General features: G+C 49.7%; 1 protein-coding gene and 1 non-coding gene across 2 annotated transcripts in view; both read left to right on the top strand.

The window, feature by feature from the left end:
- The first annotated feature begins 312 nt into the window (after positions 1-312).
- The window catches only part of LOC142803099 (uncharacterized), a 47,658-nt gene continuing 31,071 nt past the window's right edge, over positions 313-16,899 (top strand). The window contains exons 1-2 of the mRNA XM_075888206.1: positions 313-937; positions 1,046-1,363. Of these exons, the coding sequence (XP_075744321.1) occupies positions 313-937; positions 1,046-1,363 (943 nt within the window). The remainder of the gene's footprint in view (positions 938-1,045; positions 1,364-16,899) is intronic.
- On the top strand, positions 11,355-11,480 carry LOC142804335 (U5 spliceosomal RNA). Its single transcript, XR_012894601.1, has one exon. It is a non-coding gene; the product is annotated as a U5 spliceosomal RNA (small nuclear RNA).

The following is a 16,899-nucleotide window of genomic DNA, read 5'->3' as shown; positions in this document are numbered from 1 at the left end:
AACAAGAAACGATCACATCATCACACATCAGGCTCACTGGTTTCGTCACTGTGGCTTCCACTGAAGGGGGAAGGGGGGTGGCCACTCTGGTCAGTAAAAGGTTCACGTGCATTCAGCGAGACCTCGGTCCAGCGGACAATGGGGTCGAGTACGTCATGACGGAACTCCTAGTCGACCCCCCCTAAGCGGTGCTTACGAAGGAACAGTATTTTCATAATTAATGTCTACTGCAGGCCCAGCGTACACAGAGCCAGGGCTGGTGGTCTTCTGAAGAAGGTTGTGCATTTTGCCGGCTGTCAACCTCTTGTCGTCATGGGGGACTTCAATGCCCAGCATCAGGCGTGGGGTTACCTCACCAATACGAAGAAGGGTAGAGACATATGGCTCACGGCAACGGAGGAAGATCTGACACTGGTAACCAATAAGGACTTCCCGACCAGGAGAGAGAACTCGGTGTGCCGAGATACAACCCCGGATCTCACCTTTGTCAAGAGTCTGGAAAACGTCAAATGGACCAACACGGCTATCGACCTCGGTAGCGATCATTGCATCATCGAAGTGCTCATAGAGGTTGCCCGCAACAAGACGAGGACCTTTAAGTTCATCGACTGGGACTTGTTCCGAGCCAACCGCTCCGAGCGCGCCCTTTCCCCGGATGCGGACCTAGACTCTTGGTGCGACAGGTTAAAAGAAGATGTGGCCAGCGCCACCAAAGAGGTGACAACCGACCTGGAGGTGGACAGGATGGACAGTTGGCTCGCGCATCTGTTGGAAGACAAGCAGGCACTGCTCGCGAGATGGAAGACTCAGCGCCATAACAGAAGACTGCGCAAGAAAATGTCCGAAATCAACAAAACGGTAGGAGATCATTGCAAGGTCTTATGCAAGCAGCAATGGGATGAGCTCTGTGATTCTATGGAGGGCCAACTCAAGACCGGTAAAAGCTGGAGACTCCTCAAACACCTACTGCACGACGGCAACACCAAGTCCAATCAGAAGAGAGCTTTGGCGAAAGCTGTCCATTTGGCCACCGACTCAACTCCAGATGAGGCGATCACGGAGCAGCTCATAGACAAGTACCTGGCGGCCACGGACGATCCGGTACCTCCCCAGTTTCCCGACTACGAGGCGCGCGACGCGCCATCGATGGACGAGGACTTCACCGTGGCTGAGGTCAAGCGGGTTCTCGCATCCCTCAATAGCAGATCCGCCCCTGGGCCAGATGGGGTAACCAACAAAATGCTCAAGCACCTCGACGACGACTCGATCGAGTTTCTTACAGACAAGATCAACGAAATCTGGCGCAGCGGTGTCATTCCCAAGAGCTGGAAAGCGGCCTGCACAGTACTGATACCCAAGCCGGGTAAGGCACCGAGCATCGAGAATCTTAGGCCAATCTCGTTGACGTCGTGCGCCGGGAAGGTGGCCGAGCACGCCATGCTCAACCGCCTCACTGACCACCTCAAGTCTAACGAATGCTATACCCACAACATGATTGGCTTTCGGTCGGGGCTCTCGACTCAGGACGCCATGAAGCTGATCAAGCACCAGGTCTTTGACTCCGGCTCCGCCGACACCAAGGCGATTCTTGGATTGGATTTGGAAAAGGCTTTTGACAACATATCGCACGCCTTTATTCTCAAGAGCTTGTCTGAGTTTCACGTCGGCAAGCGGGCGTACAATTTTGTGCGCTCCTTCCTTTCGTCGCGGTCCACAAGACTGAAGATTGACGATTTTTTGACCCACGAAATTACCCTTGGGCCAAAAGGGACACCTCAGGGGGCGGTGATCTCCCCGACGCTGTTCAATATCTGCATGATCAACCTGTCGAGGGCCTTGAACAAAATCCCGAACATTAACCACACGATCTACGCAGACGACATCACCATCTGGTGCCTATGCGGATGTGAGGGTCAGGTCGAGAGTGCTTTGCAAGAGGCCATCGATGTGACGGAGCGCTATCTCATCCCCACCGGGCTAAGGTGCTCGCCCGCTAAGTCCGAGCTCTTACTGTATAAGAAGAGGCCCAGAGGTGGTTCTCACCGGTCCTGGAAGCCAGCAATGGAGAGCCACATTACGTTATTCACCGGTAACGGCTCCCCAGTTCCGCGGGTGGACACTATCAGGGTCCTTGGAATGTTTATCGAGTCTAACGGAGCCAATGGAGCCGCCGTCAAACGCATTTGTTCCAAGACCGAAAGCGCCTTTGGACTGATTCGAAGAATCGCTAACAGGCACCGCGGAATCAGGGAGGACAATCTGATCCGGATTATCCACGCATTCGTGCTATGCCACCTCGCTTATTCGGCGGTTATGCACAACTGGCTCGTGTCGGAGCGCAACAAAATCAATGCCCTAATCAGAAGAGTCTTCAAGCTGGCCCTTGGCATTCCCGTTCGAACGCACACGGAAGACCTCCTGAAGTTGGGAATCCACAACACGTTCGAAGAAATTGTCGAAGCCCAAGAGTTTGCACAGTTTGTCAGACTGTCTGGCACCCCAGCGGGTAGAGCCATACTCGGCATGCTGGGACGAAACCCCACGGTTGTCGGTCCTGACGCTGTGAAGCTGCCCAACGACGTAAGATCCAAGATCCAGATTGCGCGGATGCCGCGCAATATGCATCCAACCTACAACGAAGCACGAAGACGAGCCAGGGGTAAATCTCTGCTCACCAGTGCCCGCTTGGACAAGGATCGAGCCTGCTTCGTCGATGCTGCTTCGTACATTCAAGAAGAAGCCTTCTCCTCAGTGGTCGTCGACTGTGATTGCAGAGTCATCAGCTGCGCTACCATCCGCACTTCTTGTTCCAGCGTTGCAGAGCAGGTTGCCATTGCTCTTGCATTGACGGACGGTGTACATGACACAATTTATTCAGACTCCAAGGCCGCTATCAAGGCCTTCCAGATGGGCATGGTGGCTCCCCAGGTCCTACAGATCATTCAAAAAGTCAAAGACCTCAAAAATCACTCATTGGTCTGATTTCCTGCGCACCTGGGAACCATTGAGGGTGCCTCGCTCAATCCCAACGAGGAGGCGCACTCGGCTGCACGAGGTTTGACTGACCGTGTGCCGGGTAACGCGTCATCTCCTGGGCGACCTGAGCCTCTCTGCTCGTACGACGAGATATGCAAGCACCACTATCTGTCAAGAAGACTGCTGCCTCTACCACACTCCTCGCTATGCAGGGCCCAAGCTATTACTCTCCGACTGCTACAAACAAACACTTACCCGAGCCCTGCGGCACTGCACACAATGTACCCTGAACGGTTTCCAAGCCCGGACTGGCCCCTGTGTGGTGGTTATGCGGACTTCGAGCATGTACTGTGGGGCTGCGCCTCTGCCGGTCCCCCTTTCACCCAAGAGGAAATGAAGCGACTCATTAAGGCCCAGGACCAGACCTCTCAAATCCTGGCCGTCCAGAGGGCCCGCGCGAGGGCCGTCAGGTTTAACCTGATGGTCCCCGAGTGGGCCTAGCCAGGTGACGCTGAGTTTACTCGCGTCTATTGTGGACCGAATAAAGTTGTTTCACTCACTCACTCACTGTTATAAATGATTGTGTATGAAATACAGATTCATCGAAAGTCTCCTGCATACCGAAGCGGAATTCTGTCTCATGAGCTACATTATTTGCAGAGGCAGACATAACTTGCACCGTGAATAGCAATACTGCGAGTAAACAGAAAACGCCCTAATTTCATTTGTAATACTTCGACACAATTGTTTAAAATTGCGTAGCCTATGCCAAGTTGTGTTGAAGTCAGACCTATTACCCACGAATATTTTCTTAGCATTGATTTCGTCGAGCACGTGCATGGTGAGGACAACTAATGTCTCGCTGTCCTGCCCCTTCATTTTCAAAGTGGATACATACTTTGTGCAGCTTAGTTAACTTTCAACAGCAATAAATACCTTTACTTTGCACCTTTAGTAATCTACTACTCGAAATTGAGAAGAAATCACCACCGTATCGTTGCTGGTGGTGGTGGTAGTGGTTAGAAGAGGAAGAAGACCATTAATTTCTGCAGCCCGGTTGAGAGCACGCGCTCCTATCCCCCTCTGTGGGTTGCTTTGAATTTGATACTTACTAAAAGATCACAGCATACCCACGGGGTGCATGATGATGAGTGGGGCGAAGCGTCCGTCCATGCATCTGTCTGTCTTTCCGTCCTTCCATCCATCTAGTGAACACTCCAAGTACCGCAATCTCGCACCTTTCCATCATATATTCAGCATATAGAAGTACCGCCATCCAGCGGATAATCCAAGGACTAAACGAGAGGTGGCACTCATGCATTTTCTTACGGCCTGCGCTTCGTGTCTACTTCCCAACTTTCAGCGCCTCTAATTGATTGATATATACTAGTTCAATATATTCATAGCACTGTGGCCCAACCCTCGCGAACCCTTGCTAAAACCAAGGAGGTTACGCCCAGCGAGTTTCACGTGGCAACCCTTTCTGGTCAGATAGTGCTTAAAGTGAGTCCTTCTCATACTAGTTTTTCTAGTAAGCATCAAATTGAAGGTAAGTATAACTGGACATTAAGTCAGCAATACTCGTCTCTGTAAGATATTTCGTCAGAAACAATTATATTTTTTGTTTATGATTAATGTGCATTTCCTCTTCAAATGAAAAGGGCGTGCACGTGCTGCCTACTACTACTTTTACTACAAACATACATACATACATACATACATACATACATACATACATACATACATACATACATACATACATACATACATACATACATGCATACATACATACATACATACATACATACATACATACATACATACATACATACATACATACATACATACATACATACATACATACATACATACATACATACATACATACATACATACATACATACATACATACATACATACATACATACATCGCGGACTCGCAACCCACGGCTAAGGAGCTTCGCCCTTAAATAACTAGTACCAGAAGGACGCACTTTGAGCACTATCTGACCAGAAAGGGTTGCCACGTTAAACTCTCTGGGCGTAACCTCCTTGGTTTTAGCAAAGTTTAGCGAGGGTTGGGCCGCAGTGCCATGAACTAGTGGTGGTGAAAGGTGGGAACTAGACAAGAAGCGCAGGTCGTAAGAAAGTGCCCGCGTGCGTTCGTATGTGTGTGCGCGCGTGTAAACTATCGAAGGATTGCAGTGAATTGCTCAGCAACGTGCCATAACGTTACTATTTCAGAATTTTATACGACGCATAAATACGCGAATCTGAGCATATATACTACCAATACATCTGCCTCAAGGAACACCTCATTTCCTTATTTCTCTGAACACGCGAGGGTGCTCACATGGTTGCATGCCTAACATGGTAAGCATCCTAATTAACACAGGAGGATGTGGGTGTATGACGAACATGGACAGCACATGACATCAAAAGAAAATGCTCGCAATGGGACTCCTACCTCGTCCGTGACGAATGTTCTTCGCCGCGTGACTCCCAGCTTCCGGTCGATCAGCTGAGACGGAAGGCGACCGTCCAGTACATCCTAGCGTTGAGAGTCTGGAGCAGCTCGTGACAGAACCTTCACGCGGCCTCCGAACGGCCGATGTCGTGGGCTGTCGTCCCACCGGTAACTGGATTCGAGCTCTACTGAGAATCCGGAGGATGCGCTCGGAACGTACCTACCGGACACTGACGATCTCACCAGTGTTCGAACAAACCGCCTAACAGGGTGTGACTGATTGATTCGAGTCATACGGTCACATTCCTGGTTATGTAGATAACGCTAAAAGAGATGCATACGTTTGCTGGTACTTGCTAAAACTGGAAAGAACTGTAGAAAGTAGAGGTAGCTGCCTGACACTGGGTACCGTTTTCAGAGCTGCAAGTCTGTGGCCCCAGGCACAGCAAATTTCGTTTGTCTTTCGAACTGTGCCACACACACAGAACTTTCTTCGCTGCGCCACGGGGACGCGGAGGGCGTGTAAACGCTGCAAGTCCCGCATACCAGTTGGCTGCGCCTTTATTTGGGTGCAGTGCGGATCGGAGCTTGAGTTGTACACAGCCCTAACCACACGTACACGTCACAACGTGTCAGCGCACGTCGTGTGGGCTTGCACCATGCCCTCTCCATATGAAGAGAGAGAGAGAGACAGACCGAGGGCGCGCAGCTTCGTGTAGACGCGCTGACGCATTGTAACGCGTACTTGTGGTTCAAGCTTAAAGAGTTCTTCCTTCGCAAATATTCTGTGTATGCATATGCATTTGTTCGTAGTGGAATAGGAGAGTGGAAACGCTGTAAGGAGGAGAAGGCCAGATGGTTCAACAGCATGGTTGACCAATGGTATAGAGAGCATTCAGGCAAAAACAGCTGAAGTTACATATTGTGTGCCTAACTATATGGAGCTATTGACGAACAACATATTTTGGCATATGTACCCACTTGTTAGTAGCAAAGTGTAAGGTTCGCTTTATGGAGCCTGTCAAACTAAGGGCGCAGTCGGTTCAATGCAATACAGCATAATGATATGCTAATTGATATCATTCTGTTTAAGGTGCTACACATTAAGAACTTAGCAATCCACACTAAGTTCAGGATAATGTAGCACGCACACACAACAAAAAAAAATTGGCAGATCCCACGTAGGATTGGAATCGATGATATGTGAAACACGAATGAGGAAGGATGATATGTCACTTTAAAATTAGCACAGCGTTACGAGGTGGAGTTAAATGATGCCGTACATGACTTCCGTGTCATGATTATTACGTTTGGATGTGTCGTTTACCTTTGTCATCTGTTCACGTCACATGATACCAAATTTAGTGTATGTAGAGCTAGCGAAACGCCCGCGAACACGCTATGAGTGTGATATGTTGTCATGTTCTTACATGACACCCGTGTCAGGATTATCATGCTTGCACCAGTCATATATTTCGCCATCCATTGACGTCACGTAACAAAAAATTTGGTATATGTGGGGCTAGCAAAACGCCCGCGAACACGCTATGAGTGTGATATGTTGTCATGTTATTACATGACACCCGTGTCAGGATTATCATGCTTGCACCGGTCATATATTTCACCATCCATTGACGTCACGTAACAACAAATTTGGTATATGTGGGGCTAGCAAAACGCCCGCGAACACGCCATGAGTGTGATATGTTGTCATGTTCTTACATGACACCCGTGTCAGGATTATCATGCTTGCACCGGTCATATATTTCGCCATCCATTGACGTCACGTAACGAGAAATTTGGTATATGTGGAGCTAGCGAAAGGCCCGCGAACACGCTATGAGTGTGATATGTTGTCATGTTCTTACATGACACCCTTGTCAGGATTACCATGCTTGCACCAGTCATATATTTCGCCATCCATTGACGTCACGTAATAACAAACTTGGTATATGTGGGGCTATCAAAACGCCCGCGAACACGCTATGAGTGTGATATGTTGTCATGTTCTTACATGACACCCGTGTCAGGATTTTCATGCTTGCACCAGTCATATATTTCGCCATGCATTGACGTCACGTAACAACAAATTTCGTATATGTGGAGCTAGCAAAACTGCCGCGAGCGCATCATGAAGGGCCTAATGTACTCCAATGTAGCGTTGACGTGCGCGCGCTGGGTACAGCGACGCTACGTTAGCAAAACGCGAGCTCTTTATAGTCTGACGCCAGGCACGACCAGCAGGAGCAGCGTCCGCAGGCGCGGCCCTACGGAAACCGGTGCGAAATGCGACATGCTGCATTTCGTGTCCATGCGTTACCCAGACAGCACTGCGTCTCCCACTTTTCGTGACGGAGAGACGCTGGACGCGCTGAAACGCGCATGCGTCAAAGCAACGCAGCACCGCGCGCGCCAGTGAGTATATGGCAGGACCGGCGCCTGGCGTGGCAACGTCGGCGTGACGCAACAAAATGAACGCCAGCGAGCACGCGCAACACGTCACATCGAAATGTATTGGTGCCTTGACTGTGGCATGTAGTCATGTTCTGACATGACATGCGCCTCGTGATTATCATGTTTGCGCCAGTCGGATACATCCTTCGTCATCCATTGATGTCACGTAATACCAAATTTGGCATATGTGAAGCTAGAGAAACGGCCGCGAGTGCATCATTACTGTGGCATGTAGTCATGTTGTTACATGACACGCATGTCCTGATTATCATGCTTGGAAGTGTCATTTACTTATGTCGTCCGTTCGCATCGCGTGATACCGAGTTTAGTACACGTGAAGCTAGCGAAACGGCCACGAGCGCATCATGAGTGTAGCGTATAGTCATGCTGTTAGATGACACGGCATCTCAAGTTTATCATGTTTGCACCAATCGCATGCCTTCGTCGTCCATTCACGTATTGTAAACCAAATTTGGTATATATGACGCTAGCGAAACGGCCACGAGCACATCATAAGCGTGGCATATAGCCAAATTGTTACATGACACGCTTGTTATGATTTTGGTTTCGGGGTCTGTCGCTTGTGTTCACCATACAATCATGTCATATCATACCAGTTTTGCAACATGCCACGTGAACGAAACCACCACAAGAGCTTCAGGAAAATGAAAAGTAAATCATAATATTCATGACACACAACTCTTGATTTTTATGCTATGACTAGTCAAATATGTTCTCAATACAGTCATGTTAGGTCATACCAAGTATGGTATCGATAGCATTATCGAAACGGCCAGGTGAGCTAAAAGTCGTAAGCGCCTAGATAGATACATAGATAGATAGATACGCTCAAAGTCGCCGAATCTCGCTAAGAAATGCTTCGCATTTAAAATTGGCAGACCCAACGTACAGTAGGAATCGATGATATGCGAAACACGAAAGAGAAAACTTCTAGACCCGTGGACAACTGGAATTTTACAGTCGCACGCTTTAAAAACATTAATTTACAAGACAGCGGAATTGCCGACAAGTACTAAGAAATAACAAACTTTCATTTGTATAACACATGTACTTATCATGTGCAGTATCATGTGACAGCAATCATGTGCGTGTAGTGAAGTGAATGACGTGTCGACTATTATGTACACACTAGCGAATATATCTTCAGAAGGACCAGACGTGTGTTCTGCTGTTTTGTGCTGGTTGGACCGAATATTACCGAGGGGCATTATCAGAGACTTTATTCGTTGATTTTTGAACACTTTCATATCATTTTGTTGTGATATGTGCGTATAAGGTGCCTTTGCATATCTGTGCCCGAGTGTTCTATATTTCGTGCACTGCTTTTTATGTTTTACAAGATACGTGTCCAAGTTTCACTGAAGGGCTGAGAAGTAGCCGGCGCCATATTTGTGCGCCTATATCTCCTTATATATCATAACAATAAAAAATAGAAATGTGGATATCTGACTTTAATATAGGCACAACGTTGGAGGTAAATGATGCCGTACTTGACTTCCATGTCATAATTATCGTGTTTGGAAGTGTCTCTTACCTTCGTCACCTATTCACGTCACGCGATACCAAATTTAGTATATGTGGAGCTAGCGAAACGGCCGCGAGCACGCTATGAGTGTGGTATGTTGCATTGTTCCTACATGAGACGTGTGTCAGGATTATCACGTTTGCACTAGTAATATATTTCGTAAACCACTGACGTCACGTAACACCAAATTCGTTATAAGTGGAGCTAGCCGAACGGCCGCGAGCGCATCATGAAGGGCAAACTATACTCCAATGTCGCGTTGACGCGTGCGCACGCTGGGCACAGCAACGTTACGTTAGCAAAATGCAAGCACTATATTGGCTGACGCCAGGCGCATCCAGCGTCCGTCGGCGCGTCCCGGCGGCAACCGGCACGAAATGCGACATGCTGCATTTCGTACCGATGCGTTACTTAGACAACACTGCGTCTCCCTCTTTTCGTGACGGAGGGATGCCGGACGCACAGAAATGTGCATGCGTCAAAGCAACGCAGCGCGGCGCGCGTCTGCGAGTATATGGCAGGACCGGCGCCTGGCGTGGCAACGCCGGTGTGACGCGACGAAATGAACGCCAACGAGACGCGCACCGCGTCACGTCGAAATGTATTGGCGCCTTGAGTGTGGCATGTAGTTGTGTTCTCACAAAACATGCATCTTATGATTATTATGTTTGTACCAATCACATACCTTTGTCATCCATTGGCGTCACGTAATACCAAATTTGGCATATGTGAAGCTAGAGAAACGGCCGCGACAGCATCAAGAGTGTGTCATGTAATGATGTTGTTACATGACACGCATGTCATGATTACCATATTTGGATGTGTCATTTACCTATGTCGTCCGTTCGCGTACCTTAATACCGAGTTTGGTACATGTGAAGCTAGCGAAACGGCCGCGAGCACATCATGAGCGTAGCATGCAGTCTTGTTCCTACATGACACGCAACTCATGTTTATCATGTTTGCACATCACATACCTTCGTCAGCTATTCACGCACCGTAATACCGAATTCGGTATGTAAAAGTAAAAAGTATAAGTGAACTTAGCGAAACGCCCGCAAATGCGTCATGAGCATGGCATGCATACATGTTGCTACATGACACGAATGTCATGATTTTCATGTTAGGGTCTGTTGCTTGCGTTCTCCATGCAATCATGGGATACCATACCAGTTTTGCAACACGGCATGTGAACTGAACCACCGCAAAAGCTACAGGACGATGAAATGTAAATCATTACGTATACATGTGATTATTTTCGTGTTATGACTAGTCAAATATGTTGTTCCTACAGTCATGTTATGTCGTACCAAGTTTGGTGTCGATACCGTTATCGAAGCGGCCAGGAGAGGTAAATGTCGTAGGTGGATAGATAGATAGATAGATAGATAGATAGATAGATAGATAGATAGATAGATAGATAGATAGATAGATAGATAGATAGATAGATAGATAGATAGATAGATAGATAGATAGATAGATAGATAGATAGATAGATAGATAGATAGATAGATAGATAGATAGATAGATAGATAGATAGATAGATAGATAGATAGATACGGTCACAGTCGCCGAAGTTCGCAAAGAAATGTTCGCATTTAAAACGATATACGAGCGCGCCAAGTATGATATAGATGCGTGCTCACGTGCCGCTACTCCGGCACTTACAAACTTTGATGGAAGTGTACGCGGCTGCATACATTTTTCGCCAGCATAAGAACGTAAACTGATAGGAAAGTGCCTATATTTGACTTCTGTAAATAAAAAGTATACGTTACTATGGTGAGTGATGCAGATAAGTTTTTACGAGAACACATATGTTAAGAATAAAAGGCTGAAACGTACAATAAACTTCATCGAAGTTTTCTGGCTATTTTTCAGCACCACGGAGTGTGGGCCGTGCGGTATTCATCGCTCAGGTCCTCCCTCAGCAGGTCGAATCAATCTTTCGCCTTTTACTAAAGATTGCCGTGGGGGAGGACACTCTAATGAGCCTATAGGCCATTTTTTGGGAGGCCTTGCCCGTTTGGGTGAGGCCTAATTTAAAATTCAAAAGTAAGACTTCAACATATTCTCGTGTGGGCTTCAACTCGCCGCTGGGGTTACAAATGGGTGGTGGTGAAAACATTTTATAACCATTAAATGGTTACAGAGAGGTGATTGGGTTGGGGCCTTATTGGCCTCCTACCCTCACAGCACTAGGTGGAACCCCTATTCCGGGGCTCCATTGGCAAGCAACGCCGCCCGCGCCCGTTGAACCAGAGCCTCTTGGGCCTTCAGGTCTTGACAGCCGAGCAGGGCCGCCTCCCAGTCCTCTCTCGTTGGATTGGGGTTGGGGGGGATAGATGGATTAGACTGGCACGCCGAGACGATGTGAAAGGTGTCAGCCACCTCACCACAGAACTGGCACGTGCCATCAAAGGATGAAATGAAATGTTTTAGCACCGCCGGGCACAGTACAGTATTGGTAAACAGTTTTAAAAGGAGGCGCTCGTAAGCGCGATGCAGTCCCTTACAAGGGTCTGGATAGCGCCGGTGCTCCTCCTTGTAGTAATTGGTAATATCTTTGAATGAAAGGGCCGAGTTGTCTGATTGCGAGTAGGCTTCCAAAGACAGGGAGATAGCCCGGGAAGAGAGTGCGCGGGCGGCCTGATCGGCCTGTTCGTTACCCCTGAGTCCTTGGTGACCGGGTGCCCAAACCAGATTTCGCGGAGTTGGATTAACGTATCGGCAGCTAGGTTCCAGTATGCGCTGAGCAAGCGGTGAAGCCCACCCTAGCTGATAGTTCCGACAGGCCCCTCGTGAGTCGGTGATGATATGTTTAGAAGAGGGATAGGTGAGAGCCAGAGCGATGGCAATCTCCTCCGCGTGTGTTGCGCTGTAGGCTTTGAAAGTGAGCCCGTTTACGGTGTTTGCCTTGTGTATGACTGCGGCAGTATACCACCCCCCATGGTGCGGGCCGGCAACGTCCACGTAGCACACGTGTTCCTCTTGACCAAAGTGTCGCTGCAACGCTTCCGCGCGCGCCTGGCGGCGACCACTGTGGTTTTCTTTAGACATTTTGCGGGGAAGGGGTCGGACCCGGAGGGCGCGTCTCCAAGGTTCTGGCACTCTCACCCTTTCCTCAATATAGTAATCGTGTTTGATGTGTATTCGGTCCAAGAGGCGGCGACCGGAATGGGTCTGTGCAAGGCGCGTGTATTGGTTAACGAGGTGGGCTTCTCGAAGTTCCCGGTAGGTATTAACCACGCCTAGGGCCAGAAGTCTCTGGTTGGACGTGGTGATAGGGAGGTCGAGAGCCCGCTTGATAACTTTACGGTGGATGACCTCGAGTTGATCATCCTCGTGTTTGCGTAGGTGCAAGTAGGGAGTCGAGTAGAGTATTCTACTCGTTACGAAAGCATGGGCAAGCCGCATTGCATCCCTGCTTCGTAATCCGCCCCGCTTGTTGGAGACCCGGCGGACCATACGGCCCACCTGGTCTCCCACCGTGCGAAGTTTGGCTATTGTGGTGTCGGCCTTGCGTTGGTGGTGTATGAAGAGGCCAAGGACGCGGATCTCCTTGGCCTCACGGATCGGTCCCGAGGGAAGACTGATATGGAGCTGAGTTGTGTCCTGAGGGGAGGGACGTACGTGCACAAATTCTGACTTAGCCGGGGCACACTGGAGTCCGCAGTAGGTTGCGTAGCCGTCGACTACAGTCGCTGCTGCTTGCAGGCATGACTCCATGTGACCCAGGTTACCTTGCGTGGCCCAGATCGTGATATCATCCGCGTAAAGAGCGTGATGTATCCCTGGTAAACAAGCCAATTTGGGGGGAAGATGAAGCATGGCTATATTAAATAGGAGGGGAGAGAGGACCGCGCCTTGAGGAGTTCCCCTCGAGCCGATGACGTAAGGCCCATGTTCCTCATCTTGTATGCGTATGTAGGCTTGACGGTCTGTAAGAAACTGTCTAACATATTTGAATGTTTTATAACCACAGTTGGTCTGACTGAGGTGCTCAAGGATTACCTCATGCTTCACGTTGTCGAATACCCCTTTAAGATCCAAGGCCAGGACTACCTTGTCATTGTGGGGGCATTCAACAGGATCCAATATGTCATGGTGGAGCTGTAGAAGTATATCCTGGGCTGACTTCTGAGGGCGGAATCCAAACATGGTGTCCGCAAAAGTGTGCTGTGTTTCTGAAAACTCGGAGAGTCTGTCGCGCACCATCGTTTCCATCAGCTTGCCGACACACAACGTGAGGGAGATGGGGCGAAGGTTCTCCACGTCAATAGGTTTACCTGCCTTCGGGATGAAAGTCACGAGAGCTGATTTCCATTCAAGAGGGAGAGGAGTTTCTCCGTCCCAAATTCTATTGATGTATTTGAGGAGCGTGGCGTAGGCTGCGTCGGGAAGATTGGCCAACAGTTTGACCGTAACCTGGTCACGCCCTGGTGCAGTGCCACGCTTCATCTTGCGTAAGGCCGCCTGGAGGTCGTGGAGCTGGAACGGGGTGTCCAACTGCGTGTTCTTTTTGCCTGCGTACAGGTATCGGTCCCTGAGCGTGTTTGCCAGCTGTGTTGTCGTTCCTGTAAAGTTGTGCATGACCTTATGTAAGTGACGTTGAGTTTCCGTGCGTGTTTGTGTTGGATCGATGAGAGCGCGAAACAGGCGCCACGTGTTGCGACCAGATCTGGCGTGCAGCCGTGTTGCACCTGTCCACCCAGTTAGTGTCGGCTAGCTGAGCAGCATATTCCGCAGCTTGCTCCATGAGTTCTAGGATGCGTTTCTTGAGGCGTCTGTTGTGTTTCTGTTTTTTCCATCGTTTGGTGAGGCTGCGGCGGGCCTGCCAAAGATGGAGGAGGTGGTTGTCCACGTCCGTTTGAGTTTCCGTGAGCTGTATCAGCTGTTCGTGTTGTTTCAGTGCAGACGTCAGTGATTTAGACCAGGTGTCGTATCCCGACTGGAGAGGGTCTACAATAGGTAGAGTGGTGCGGAAAGTTGTCCAGTCTGGGATATGAGCTTGTGTAAGTGGGCGTTTTAAGGGACGCATGTACACGGTTGTGTTTAATACACAATGATCACTACCGAGAGTGTCCTGTGTGTTCAGCCAGTCGGCATGGCGTATGTTGCGTGTAATTGTGAGGTTCGGGCAAGTATCTCGTTGAACAGAGTTGCCTACACGTGTTGGGCTGGCGGGATCAGTGTGGAGGGTGAGTCCAGGTGTAGAAAGAAGTTCCGCAAGCTTCCTTCCACGTGTGTCCTCTCGTGGGTAACCCCATAACCTGCTTGGGGCATTGAAGTCACCGACGATCAGGAGGGGGTCCCGTCCTGCCACCTGCATAGCTTGTGTGAAAGTTGCGCTGAACGTGACGTTCTTAAGCTTTGGGGGACAGTAAATGTTTAAAATATGAACAGGTGGGTCAGATCGCCTTATAGGCAGCACCGACACCATCGCGTATGGGAAAGGCAATGTTGTGGGGAGTGTGACTTCCTGGGCGGTATATTGCTTGTGAACAAGTATACATGTCTCCGGGTTGTGTTGAAATGTAGTGTAATTTGTGAGTTTGACGTCCGTGCCGGGTTCCTGAAGGGCAATCACGGCAACGATGAACTCAAAGGTCTCAAGATAGAGGCGGAAATGAGCCCGCTTCTTGTGGTTCTTGAGACCTCTGCAGTTCCACTGTGTTAGTAACAACGGCTGAGTTGCTCTGGCTCGCGACCTAGGGTTGGAGGCCATGTTCGGAGATAGAGGGTGGGGTTGTGTTGTTAGCATTACTCAGTTCACTAGCACCCTGTGCTAACGTACTGGAGTCTTCAGAAAAGTCCGACTCATCTGGAGTCACTCTGTTAAATTTTGAGGGGCGATTAACGTCCGTAATTGGCCCTACGCGCTTGAGGACGCGTGGATTGTCTTGTATCCACTTTTGGATAATGTGAGTTACTGTTTGTGTCACCTGTGCGATGACAGTCTCCATATGACGCGCGATGGTGTCGTGGATAATTTTGGGGAGGTCGGCCAATTGTGTTTCTATTGCATTCACCTGGGTCTCCAGGGCCGCGACGCGACTCTCTACAGTAGTAGGAATCTCCCTGTCTGTCATATTTTCCTCTTCGTCGTTCAACGAGGGCTTAGTAGTGAGATTGGTTCTGAGCGAGTCAAGTTCGCTGGCTAGTTTTTTCATTCTGAGATCGCAAAAGGGCGAGCTCATGTCTGAGTTTTTGTGTCTCGGTAGTGCTTGTGGCAGAAGAAGGTGGAGAGGAGAGAGAGGAGGGAGAGGAGGCGACCTCCACCCAACTGCCTACCTTGTGTTGGTTGCGTGCAGCGTTGCCAGACGGAGCGCCGAAAGCTGGAGATTCCGCCGCGCCAGGTGGTAGCGTTGCCGCTGCTGCTTTGCCAGGAATTGGCGCTGTGCCAGTTGACCGGCGCTTTGGTTTTGTTGGGGTCCCCGATGTCCTGGACCCTGGTTGCTGAAGCCTGATGAATTTTTCAGTGCATTCGCGGGAGCTGGTGAGGTGCGGACCCCCGCAAACTATGCACGTTGGGTTGCATTCGTGGGGGGGGCCATCCCCTCAGGACCAGCGCCCACGTTTTGGCCACAAAGGTTGCATCTTTCGGTGACCGGGTTGGGACAGATATCCGCCCGGTGCCCCAGTGCACCACAGCGGTAGCACGCTGGCACTGTCTTCTTGTACTCCCTGACGGGAGTCAGTTCTGCGTTATAGTGGACGAAACGCGGAACGTTCCTTCCCGCGAAAGTCAACACAGCTACGTTGGAGTTCCCCAGCTTGCGCGCATGGACTAGTTCACCGCCACGCCACTGCACACTATGTTTCAGGGACGCACTGGTTTCGAGGTTGTGCACAGAAATCACGCCGCGACACACATCACCGGTGAGCTTGAGGTGACCGCGAAGCGGCAGCGGTCCTTTGCTGGTGTTGATTTGAAAGTCCGACAGCAGTTTCTGAACCACCTCGTGATTCTGCGTGCCACAGATGATGATGTTTTGCTCCCAATTGGGAGAAATGGTGATGTCATTCATGTGCTGCCTTCCGATGAGTTGGGAAATGGCAGCGCCGAGCTCACCTTGTTGAAACGCTGCCTTGAGGGCTACTGTGATGCGTGGCTTGAGCACGATCACGTAGTCGCCAGGATTCATCCTGACCGTTGGTTTCGGCGTCCACTTGGAGACTGGTGAAGTCTTTTGTGGAGCTTTAGGAGATGGAGCGTGAGCGTCTCCAGTGGCTGAATTGTTGAGAGGAGTTTTCAGTGCAGACGCTCCTTCCGCGTTTCTTCGGCGGCGACGCCGACCCTCGACGAGTTGAAAAATGTCAGCTTGCTCCGCCGAAATGGTGGATGGGCCGTCGTCTGATGGATTTGTCGGGATATACGACCACGACAGAGTCGTAGGGTCGTAGCCACGTTGTTCAGGCAGCGCCATGTTGAGGAGTTGACCGACGGGGTTAC

The sequence above is a fragment of the Rhipicephalus microplus genome, chromosome 3, assembly GCF_043290135.1.
Source record: "Rhipicephalus microplus isolate Deutch F79 chromosome 3, USDA_Rmic, whole genome shotgun sequence".
Taxonomy (NCBI): domain Eukaryota; kingdom Metazoa; phylum Arthropoda; class Arachnida; order Ixodida; family Ixodidae; genus Rhipicephalus; species Rhipicephalus microplus.
This window is presented reverse-complemented; position numbering and strand designations above follow the sequence as displayed.